Source organism: Nestor notabilis, unplaced genomic scaffold, assembly GCF_000696875.1.
Source record: "Nestor notabilis isolate BGI_N333 unplaced genomic scaffold, ASM69687v1 scaffold19664, whole genome shotgun sequence".
NCBI lineage: Eukaryota > Metazoa > Chordata > Aves > Psittaciformes > Psittacidae > Nestor > Nestor notabilis.
Window position 1 is genome coordinate 889 of NW_009927085.1, and position 11,620 is coordinate 12,508.

General features: G+C 54.1%; 1 protein-coding gene across 1 annotated transcript in view; it reads right to left on the bottom strand.

Moving 5' to 3' along the window:
• Positions 1 to 1,447: 1,447 nt before the first annotated feature.
• The window catches only part of TMEM8A (transmembrane protein 8A), a gene marked incomplete at its 5' end in the record, with an annotated part of 10,953 nt that continues 780 nt past the window's right edge, over positions 1,448 to 11,620 (bottom strand). The window contains 11 exons of the mRNA XM_010013901.1: positions 1,448 to 1,846; positions 2,692 to 2,808; positions 3,173 to 3,319; positions 3,787 to 3,965; positions 5,962 to 6,098; positions 6,777 to 6,900; positions 7,419 to 7,512; positions 8,264 to 8,592; positions 9,476 to 9,741; positions 10,118 to 10,251; positions 10,338 to 10,545. Coding sequence (XP_010012203.1) covers positions 1,550 to 1,846; positions 2,692 to 2,808; positions 3,173 to 3,319; positions 3,787 to 3,965; positions 5,962 to 6,098; positions 6,777 to 6,900; positions 7,419 to 7,512; positions 8,264 to 8,592; positions 9,476 to 9,741; positions 10,118 to 10,251; positions 10,338 to 10,545 — 2,032 coding nt within the window. The remainder of the gene's footprint in view (positions 1,847 to 2,691; positions 2,809 to 3,172; positions 3,320 to 3,786; positions 3,966 to 5,961; positions 6,099 to 6,776; positions 6,901 to 7,418; positions 7,513 to 8,263; positions 8,593 to 9,475; positions 9,742 to 10,117; positions 10,252 to 10,337; positions 10,546 to 11,620) is intronic.

The following is an 11,620-nucleotide window of genomic DNA, read 5'->3' on the forward strand; positions in this document are numbered from 1 at the left end:
GCCACTGTGCAAACCGAAACGGGGGGAAAAGTGCCTAGAAGTGGTAAGAGTTCGAGGAAGCCCTGAGGGCCCCATGTCCCCCACCCCAGTCCCGTCCTGCCGGCGTGGATGGCGGCAGCAAAGGGAAACGCGGGACACGGGTGACACGGATGACGCAGCTGGGCGCAGGCAAGTGCCCTTCGCCTGCTTTACAAAGTCAGAGCTTGCAGAGGGGAGGGAGAGGGTAAAGTGCAGAGCTGAGCAGAAAGCTGGCTGCTCTTCAAAGCAAAGAAAGAACCCCGAGGAGGCAAATCCTTCATAAATAGCTCTTCCTCCCCAGTCCACTGGAGGAGGGGCTCCCAGCAGCACACACCCGGCCGACCTCAGCTGGAATCAACCAGCAAGGAACAGTGTATTTGAGCTCTTATCTATAGGATATGGATGGGCAAAGCCAACTTTCCTGGTTGCCAAGTTTCTGCCCTTACCTTCTGATGCCTGTATGCCCTTTAGTAAGGCTAAGGTGAGACAGATGCTTCAAAGCAGACTGCAGCCATCCGGGGAGCCCATGGCACAGCTCCTGGCTGGGGCGGGACACTGCCAGTGGCCTCAGATGGGCTGTGATTCTGCCGCATATCCAGCCTCCCAGGCACAGCAGGCTGGAGGAGCAGGGGGTGCGCAGCTCAGACACCATCCTGGACCACGTACGCTGCCCCAGGCAGAGCTGCACACATGCCAAACCCACAAAAGGGAGGAAGACTGTAAATACCTGAACATCGAGAGAGAAAGGGAACCGTGCTGCAGCCTGGCTCCTTCCAGACGAGCTAAGAGGGCTAAAATTAACTTAGACTAAACCCGCACTGCTGCAGGTTTCACAGCTCTGGGCGAGATGCTGCTGATGCTTCTTGCATGTCCCCACAGGTTTTTTTCACATTCCTGCCAAGCCTGACCCTGAATCTAGGGCCCAAGTCCCAGCCTTGTTCTTCTCCTCCCCAGAATCAGGACTAGGTAAGAGCAGCACTGCCTGTTTCATGGGGAGAGAGGCTCCCGGCCTCCATGGAGATGGCACCCCAGGGCCCAGTAGACATCAGGATCAGCTCCCTCCCCATCAGCACCAAGGGCATGCAGCAGTATTTGCCCCCCAGGTCAGAAGAAACCCATTTTTCTTGGGTTCAAATCCTGACTGCAGGATGGCAGGGGAAATCCCTGCCCTACATTCCTCTGCTAGGAAAGGAGGTGCAGCTCAGTGTGGGCTAAGCTCAAGCCTCACGGGTGCAGCAGGAGGGGAAGAAGGGTTGGCGATTTCCCCCAAGGCCATTGCGAGGTGCGGGACAGGCTGTTCCTTAATCTAGAACCACAAAGAGCCTGCCCCATCCCAGCAGAATAGCAGAGGTGGCCTCAAGCTTGCCCTCACAAGACAAGCCCACCATCTCCATCTTCAAACCTGGTGCATGCTGCGCCCTCCCGGCCAGTGGCCAAGCACGTAAGAGGATTGCTGACGTGTGAGAGAGGGGCAGCCCAGGCCAAGAGCAACCTCAGCAGCCTCCACCTCTGCCACCAGGAGCAGAGCAGTTCAGGTCACAGCGTAGAGCTCCTCACGGTCGTTCTGGCAGATCTGATAGCGACAAGTGAGCTTCTGTGACCAGGCCCAGGGCTTCTTATGCTTGTCCCGAGGAGGAAGCAGGAAAGCAACGCTGCAAGCCACCAGCACATGCCAGATGCTGTGGGTGTAGTAATAGTTCTCATTGGTTTCCATGAATGCATATACTGACATGGCAATGAAAGCCAAGGTGATCCCTGGGAGGAGGTAGAAAACCCAGCGCTTCCACGAGGAGGGGTAGCAGTGCCTGCGCTTCACACCGTGGTAAACCTGGAGGTGTCAGAGCACAGAAGGTTAAGCAGCCAAGAAGCAGCTTAGGCAGGGGGAACAGGCAGAGCTGCCTGACCCAGGAGCATCTGCCAACCTCACAGGTTGTGCCTGCTGCCCCCAAGAGATTCATCCTCCCCTCTTCTTGGGCCAATCTTTCACATGCGAAAGCCCATACTCAGCTGTGACACCAAAGCCCAGCACAGATGCTATAGCTCCTGCCCACTGCAAGGACAACAGATGACCCTTCTGGAACAATACTGCAGCCATAGGCATGCACTTAAATGAGGCTGCAGCGGCCAGACTGTGCCAAGACCTGTAACCAGGGATTTCGCAGCTACAAGGGATGGAAGAACACCTTGCCTTGCCCTGCCTCCACTTGGGTGTTTCATAGCATCCTAGAATAGTTTGGTTGGAAGGGACCTTCAAAGGTCATCTAGTCCAACTACCCTGCGATGAGCAGGGACATCTTCAACCACATCAGGTTGCCCAGAACCACATCCAGCCTGGCCTTCAATGTCTCCAGGGATGGTGCATCCACCACCTCTCTGGGCAACGTGGGCCAGGATTTTACCACCCGCACTGTAAAGACTTTCTTCCTCACATCCAGCCTGAATCTCCCCTCTTTTAGTTTAAAACCGTCACCCCTCATCCTGTCGCAACAGGCCCCACTAAAAAGTCTTTCCCCATCTTTCTTATAGGCCCCTTTTAAGAACTGAAAGGTCACAACAAGGTCTCCCTTACAAGCCATGCCTGTGGATGGGCTGGAGCCCAGGGCCTGCTCTGCCACCATCATTCTCCAGAAGGGAGCAAAGGACAGCAAGCCTTGCCTCACTGCCCTTACTTACCCACGCTGCAACCATGATGACGAGGGCAAAGAGGCAGGGACCCATCATGTTCCACACCCCTCTGCGGTCCAGCTGCAGGGACATGGCAATTAACAGGGTCCCCAAGACGAAAAGGACCTGGGAATGAGACACCACCACTGTCACCAACGGCACAGAGGACCTCACCTCCTGGCCAGCCACCCCTGCATGCATACAGGACTTGGGAGCAGCACCTCCAGATGGAGAAGCCAGAGGAGCCATGAACCCTTCCCACAAATCTCAGTCCCTACAAGCACACAGGTTCATGATTCCAGGACAAAACAACTCACTGGTTTAAAAATCAGGGTGGCATTGGGTGACAAACAGGCTTGGTCACCAGGCTAGGCTCTGTCACAGCCATGAGAGGCTCAGTGTAGCCGCCTGTGGCTCCGTCTCAGTGTAGCCGCCTGTGGCTCGGCTGGCTCAGGTCTGGCCCTGCTGCACTGGGTTACCTGACACTCACATATTTCAGGACCTTCTTCACGCGGGACATGCACAGGATCGTCACCCAGATGGACACCACGGAGCCCAAAAAGTCACAGTACTGCAGTGTGTCATAGTCCATGATGCACAGCACCGCGATGCCTGGCTGGTCACACGCATGGTAGAACTAGAGCCAGGGACAAAAGCAAAGGCTAGCATGAATCCAACAGCATCACAGGGCTTTCTGGGAAGGAGAGGCAGGAGAAAGCTCAGCCCCTAGCAGCAGAATACCTCCTGAAAATACCTCCAGGAAGCTCCACCATGGTTTTACGGAAAGATGAGAGCAGCCATCAACTTGCTCTCTAGGAAAGCTCCTAGGACAGCACCCTTCAAGAGTGCAACGCTCCAGAAGCAGCCAAGATGAAGAAGCTCATTTCTGCTCGCTGGGCTCCCATGCCCAAATATGAGAGCCCAGTGAAAGTAACACTTCTGCCCAGCTCTGAAGGAGCAGGACATGCCCATGGAGGTGCTTATCCAATGATGTCTCTTTGGGGAGCTCCAGGATGGACTGCTCCACCAAGGACTTCAGTCTGATGCAGCATTCCCAATGTTCAGGGGAAGGTGGCAGGGGGCCTGACAAAAGGCAATCCCTACCGTGGAGAAGAACATGGTGTAGGTGTAGACGGAGGCCTCCACCAGGTAGTAGCGATGAACAGCAACTGCTATTGCCGGCAGGAACATGAGGTTGCTCAGGGTGAGCAGGAGGGTGGCCAGGTTCTGCACACTGACACTCTGGGCCTTGGAATCGTCCGTGCAGCTCCACCCTCCCCAACCTGCAGAGCAGAGAGGCTTGTGTGGATCTCACTGCCCTACCTTGTCCTCCTGCAGCACCCAGCAAGAGCCTGGGATGCCTCAGAAGGAGGATTCGCACCCGTGAGCCTCCTCTCACTTGGTCCATCAGCCACTCACACTCCTGTTCTCAGGATGGTCCCTACTCATCACATGCTCTGCTGTGAAGAGTCTTGGGGAACCCCAGCAGTGCCCTGTGCCTGCTCTGAGGACATCTCCCAGGTTGCCCCCATGTAGCAGAAGCCACCCTAGGTACCACATGGGTCTGTCCCATCTTTTCATCCCTTCAGTAACTCAACACACATGCTACTTGCTGGTGGTACATCAGGCTTTTGAGGCTCAGATCCTTTACACAATGATGTAAGCTGGGTGCAAGATCCCTATAGATCCCAGGAACCAGGGTGGAGAATGAACCACAGCACCGAGGAAGCCACTGGGCTCCTCCTACTACTTGCCACAGCTGGGCAGCCTGCAAAGCCAGGTGAGGCTGCCCTGGCTTTGCAACTCTGGCCTTGGCCACTGAGTTTTGAAGATCTCCAAGGATGCAGACTGGATACTGTGCAACAATGAACAGTTCTGATGGGGGAAAAATTGTCTTCTTCAATTTAGCTGGAAGTTTCCTTGCTGCAGCCCATGTCTGTGGCCTCTTGCCCCTTCCCTCTGCTTCCCCAAAAAAGCCCAGCTCCAGGTCCCTGTAACCCCCCATGCGCAGCAGAAGGTGTGATTCCATTCCCCTGTAACTCCTCCATCATGAGCAAACCCACTGCCTCAGCCCAGAGTGACACCCAGATCTGCACAGGACAGTGGGAGTGAACATTTCCTAGAGGACAGTGTCATGACACAGGGCACAATTCTCAGCCTGTTGACTAAGGACTGAGCTGTGTTCACAGTCTCCTGTGAACACAAACCTGCTTTTTTTCTATCTTTATTTTAATACAAATTAGGATGCCCACACTCTGCTTTTGGGGAAAGAAGGTCAGTCACAGGGCAGCCTGGTATGTGCAGGCACTTCATGGTCAAGAAGCAGAGTTAAAAGTAGCTACAGTGCCACCAGAAACCAAGCCAGCATCTCTGCCCCTTGTGCCAGCTCCCTGCCAGGCAGAGCCCAGGGAAGCTGCTCTTTCCAATTTATTTCTGGGTCATGAATATGCAGATGGGGCATTTTGCTCCAAGTGATTCAACAGAAAGCTGTCCTCAGCCTGATTCCCCGGTTCCCTTGGGGTGCTCTGTGCTTCCCAGAACCTGGCACCCCTCAGGGAATGAGGATGCTGTTCTCCATCTCGCTTCCACACCCATCATCAGCAGTGCAGCAGACATCAGGGATGCCTTGGCTCAGACCCAAAGCAGCACTGAACCACATTTGGCCTTGTCCTTCTGCTGATAACAGGTACATGTACCACCCAGGCACAGCAGAGCTATCATCTTCCCTACGCCACAGACTACAGCCCAGCCTTCTCATCCCATTAAGATAATTAGCAGCTGACACAGACGTTCCTCCTCCAGGGGCACCTCCAAGCCCAAAGGCTGGCCTGTGTGCTGACTCTTGGCAGGAGACAGCACCATGGCAAAGCACAGGCAGGGATGCAGTCCAGCCTCATGGCACCCACACCAGGACCCCACATAACAAACCTCCCTGGAAGGCACAGGCTCTGGTGCAGGCATTTCCAGCAGCCCTGCCAGCACGCTGATCTCTCTGGGGATTCTCAGGAGCACCTCTCCAAGCCCTGGGCTGTCCTCAGCCCAATTCCCCATTTTCCTTGGGGTGCTCTGTGCTCCCTAGAATACAGCATCCCTTGGGGAAATCGGGATGCTCTCCAATAGGCCACCATAGGTGCTGAGGGCTCTTTGGGCAGGCACTGTGAAACCTGGCTGCTCTGGCAGCTGCAACAGATACCAGGCTCCCCTACTCAAACACCACCACCATAAAAACATGTCCTCCCCATGGGGAGGATGGCAAAGCTTCCTAGAACATGCACTCACCAGCCTTGCAGCTGCAGCCAGCATAGAGGTAGCCATGTCTTCTCAGGAGGCTGCACTGTCCGTACGGCCCACAGTCATTGAAGCAGGGGGTGAGGTATGCAAAGACGGTCACTTTGGCTTCTGCCGCATTACACTGGCTGCAAGGACAGCAGGTCACATTGGTACCCTCGTCCTCTGGGCAGCCCTGTGTCCAGGGAGCACCCTGCTACGAGTCAGGCCACGCTCGCATATGCAAGCTCCCTGCTATTCCAGGATCTACTCCATCCCTCCCCAGTTAGAAGCAGAGTTGGTTCCCCCTTCACTTGGACTGCCAAACTGATGCGCAGGCATCAGCTCTCCCCAGACACCCATAGCAGACCCCAGTGCTTGTGACTGACTGCAGCATCACCAGCACTGTCTTACAGCGCACCCTCAGCCCCTTACACAAGGACCCAGCAGAAAGGCAACCTGCAGGAGTATAGGCACAGCTGTCTACATCTCAGAGACCCCTCGAAGGAGTAATTTTCATTTTCATTTACCAATTTATCACCTCAAAATCCACCTGGGAAAGGGGAAGCTCATCCAGGCAGGCTCTGCCATCTGCAGCCTGAATGAGATGTGCCAGCTTGGCACTAGAGAAGCTGTTTGGGTGCTCACAAGAGAGCAAGCTGGCATTATCACCCACCTCCTGCTCCCTCTGCAGCTGCAGTTCAGCTGCTACCAGCTGAGCTGAGCCCATGGGATGGCAGCAAGGACAGGGGTTTGGTTTTGCTCACACCGGTCAAGGGCAGTGGGATGTGGAGACAGAGTGCTGTGAACCAGCCCTGAGCACTCACCCATGGCCCTTCGGGCAGATGAGCTGCAGGGAGAGGAACCAGTCATCTGTCTGTGGGTACAAGACAATCAGCATCGCTTCCGCAGAGGACGTGCTCACACTCAGAGGGTAGCCCTGGAAAAAAGCTTAAGGAAAAGAGGGTGCTGTGATGTGCCAAGACCAGGGGAGAAGGGCCCACAGCAATCCCATGCTGAGACAGATTACACAGCAATCAGATGCTCCTGTGGCTCCTGCTCTCGTCCTCAGGAGGTACCAGGGGAATGGAGCGGACCCATGCCCCTGAGCCCCTTGTTTATTCTTCTGTCTCAGTTCTCAGCCCTGCATAGACAGCACAGGGCACCTGGAGCAGCCTGTTTGCTTGGCTAGTCCTCCAGTGCAGAGCTTAAGTTCTCTACACACCAGCAATACCTTGACCAGAGCCCCAAACCTCTTGCCAACAAGGCTGGAAGAGCCCCAGATGTAATCAGACCTTCCTGTGGTGGAGACTAACTCCTAGTGCCAGACTAGCACCTTAGGCTTGTGCCAAAATCAGCTTCCCTGGGACACCCCAAAATCCCGAGTCAGTTAACAGCTCACAGGGTCTACAAGCAAAGCCCTGAGATGGTGTAGCTGAGCTGGCACCAGGTGCCGGCGCCTCTCCTACCTGTGCTGCAGTTGTGCGTGGCATTGAGGGACAGCACCGGCGAAGCAGCACTCACACACGCTACCACGGAGGCATTGGCCAGGTTCATGGATGTCTGTGCAAACAGAGAAGTGTCCCACGTCAGAGCGCCCCGATGCCACCCCCTGGCACAATTCCTCTCCCACACTGCCCACAGAAGCAGCAGGTGACAATGAATCCTGTAGATCAAGGCCACCCATCAACTCAGCAGCTTCTTCTGGGCAAACCCATGCTCACCTCACCCTCTGCTGCCACCGTGTCACATGCTGGCTGAAAGGCAAGAGGGACTCCTGGGGGGCTGTATGGCTGTATGGGGAAACTGCCCCTGGGCTGGGACACTCGCACATCACCTTCAGCATGAGCACAGAGTGGCAGGAGTCAGAGCCGGGAGGTCATCAGGGCTCAGCCCTGCTCCAGCCCTCAGGAAGTTCCAAAGAATTTCAGGGGGCTGATTTTAGGATGTCACTGAAGGAGACTGGGAATCAGTGACTTGGGCAGGAACATCCCTGGCTTTCCCTGCTCAGTCTCCTAACCTGGTGGCAGGGCGCCAGGCTCCTGTGGAGAAGATGGCACTGCAGCTGCTTTCCATTTCATCTCCTCTGCGTCACTGCCACCACATGCCAGCAAGCTGTGGCACTTGAATTGGAGCTGGCAGGTGGGACATGCTGGAAGTGGCTAAAGCAGGCTCAGAGTGTTTTGTGACAACAAAAGGAAAGATAAATAGTCCCACCGGTACCTACAACCCCTGGAGTTTGCTGACAAACCCGCCCAGGAGCAGGGACGAAGTCCCACAAAGGGGAGACAATCCCATACAAAAGCCTCCGAACCTTGTTAAGCAGGAGACTGACCACGAGGGAACCCCCACTGTCCATGCCAGTGTTCAGGTTGAGGAGGAGCAGGGTCGGGGAGAGGTTGTTCACAGGCACACTGGGACCATTCAAGAGCCTGTAGCGCACAGACACCACATCCAGGTCCTCACGAACGATGGGCTGGTTCTGCAGGCAGAAGCTCCTCTGTCCAGACGCGTTGTGTGAAGCCTCTGTGGTAGACAGAGTGGAGCTCCCTGCTGCTCCTGTGCTACCTGGTCTGGGACCAGTTTGGCTCTGGTTTAGGCTGCTGAAGTTAAGAAATGAACTGGTACTTCCTGGTCTGCAAGCTGTAAAGCAAAAAAGGGAAAGGAATCAACACAGGCAGGACTAGGACCTCATCCAGGCAGGGCCCCAGCAGCTCCAGACCTTCAAGTGACAGCACAAAGTGGGTGTATTTCTACTGGTTCACTAACTGCAGTATTTGCTACAGCCTCTGAAAGGCACCATCTTTGCAGGGGGATCTCTAGCATCAGCATCCACAAGTTGGGATAGTGATGGAAGCCTGTGCATCGCTCACAGAGACTCTAGTGCTCCCCCTTAACACCTTGGCTGCTGGTGCCAGGCCCTCCAAGCACATGGGTTGAGGCTCTGCTTTGAAGAGTGAATGGCAGAACCCCCAGCAGAAAATGTGCCTAGTTGGTGAGCTTCCAAGAGTCCAGCAGGGATTGTGGTCATGTAATAAGAGGATGCAAAGGTGCCTATCACAGCCACAAGGACCTTGTGACCTTCTGAGTCACAAGATGTCACCTGAAATGGTGACATCCCCTCACTACCCAAAACGTTACCCCAAATAAACCTCTGTGAAATGGTTTCTTGTATGTAGCCTGCTTATTCCCATTTGATAGTCAACATATCATCAGTCTGGTGCATCAACCCCAAATTACTCTCCCCACAGGTATTAAGCTAGCCACTGCTTCCCATTTGGAAAATATTGCTTCAGAGACCCTGAACTTTTTAGTTATTTCCAAAACAGGCATCTCCAGGGAGTATCCACTTGCGTGAACACTGAAGCCTTCACTTTTGACCTCAAAGCAACAACTATGTTTCAACCCCAAAGGTTATGCCCAGGCAAACAGCATGCTAGCAGCCACCCAAAGGCCCAAGAGAGACACAGTAGACACAAAGTTCAATCTGGTCCTTCCCATAGGGCTAGAGAAAGTGGAAGCCCACCTGTGAAAGAAGCCAGCATCTCCACAGACACACTGGCATTGGCAGGGCCAAAACTCTCCACCATGATCTGCAGCCACTTCTCCCAGGGGGGTGAATCCAGGGCCAGGCTGCAGTTTACATTCCCCGTGCAGGTGATGATCTTCTGGAAGGACTGAGGCAGCGTGATGGAGCCCAGCACTACCCGCACGGCACACGCTTTCCGCTCGCTTGTCACACAGCTTCGCAGCTCAAACCGCATCCCTGCGGCATGCTTGGGAACAAAGACCCTGCAGGAGGAGGGAGGACGAGCAGTTTGCAGAGCTTGTGCTCTCCACACAAGCCAGGCGTCACCCACCACAGTCCCCGGGGGTTTGTGGCAAGAGCTGGCTGGTTCCGGTTGGTGTTGTGAACATCCTTCCCAAGGGAAACATCTCCAGCAGCTAAAATTCCCACAGCTGAACCTCTAAGACCGCCTGGGAAGAGATGGAGAAGGGTGTGCTCCCTGTGCAAACCCTACCACTGCTGCAGGGAGCTCAGCGAACAGGCCCAAAGACCCCAGCTCCAGCCCCACATGGGAACAACAGTGGCTTCCCCTAAGCAGCACCCACAGGAAATCCCACCCCACCATGGCCCTAAGTCCTTCCACCCGCTGCTCTCACTCACTTGACATGCAGTGGCTTAGCAGGCGAGACAACTGTTTGTGGCATGGCAACACCAGGCTCCAGCACAGGCATATCAGTGAGTCTGAGCACAAACATATCTGCCTGGAACATATAGGGGCATGGAGTGGAGAAACCCTGCAGGAGGGGAGAGCAGACGGGTCAGCTGTGGCAAGACACACTGAGCAGAGCACGATGGCCGAGAGCCTCACCAGCACCCTCACCTTCACTTCGATCCTGCCAGCAGCCTCAGGGAGATGGGCAGCGATGAACCAGTCTCCAGCAGCAGGGCTGGTGATGTTCACAAACGTGGTGTTCTGCACAGCACTGCTCAGAGTGATGCTGATGTTATAGGAAGGACGGACGGTTGCATTAGCAGGAAAACGAGTGCCCAGTGGATTAATTACAGGAGGGGCTCCATAGCGGAAGTGCCTGTGAGAGAAACCAGAACGCAAATAAATCGAGGTGTGTAAAGAAACTGGCAAAACAAACTGGAATACAAACTCATCAGTGGACAGCCAGGTTGGCCTGGGATCTGAGGGGGAGCAGGCTGGAAAAACCCACATTTTAAGTGGACCACAAGAGCCAGCATTTTCATCTGGTGAGGATTGGCTGCTATTAGCTTATCTGGGATTTATTTAGAGATTGGTTTAACTTGGCTGCTTATTAAGATAAGGATTTACACGGTTCCATGAAGCCTGAAAGCAAATTTTCACACTTACTAAGGTTAAGCCCCGGGCGCAAAACTACTCCTTTTTTATAACCATCAGCAAATTCCCCATATAGGCTGAATCGTCAGAGAGCTTTTATTTTCTAGCCAAGATTTACATCTTCCCTATTTCCTCTCTTAAGAAGGGCAGGCAGAGAGACTAAGAAGATGCTTACCAAGGAAGGTCCATGTGACTGATTTCAGTATGACAACACTTTGGCTTCCCAGATAAGCTGCCCAGCATTTGAAGTAGCAGGAAAGCAGGCAGCAAAGTAACACGCGAGATATTTATTTGGGCAGCCAATCTGGCGTTTGTTCTCTTCTGGACTGCACTGCAACAGCATGTAACAGGTCCAGCAGGCAAACGTGACAGATGATACAGTGTTAACCCTTTTGATCTTAGCTGGGCTGGTCTTAATTTCTTAGGGTATCGTTTAGCGGTTGCCTTGTCCCTCACACCCCCAAACTATTGGAAACCTTTCTGGAAAGCAGAAAGTGGGAAGATCATCTCTGCCAAGCTGCTCTGGAGCAACTAAGAGCACTGATCTGTGTCCAGGATAGACCAGGGAAGCGCAAGTCAAGCTGTTTCAATCACTCCTGAGATCTCTGTGGAGCAGGTGCCAGAGATCCATGGGTCTTCATGGGCACAACTTGCCCAGACAACTTGGTACCCTCCGAAGCTACAGCTCAAAGTTCTTAAATCCTCCAACTTAAGTACCGTGTTAAGCAGCATTTCTTTCAGTGGCATGAGATCTGCAATCTTCTCATGCTCTTGTGTCTGCGGGACTCGGCCTTCCT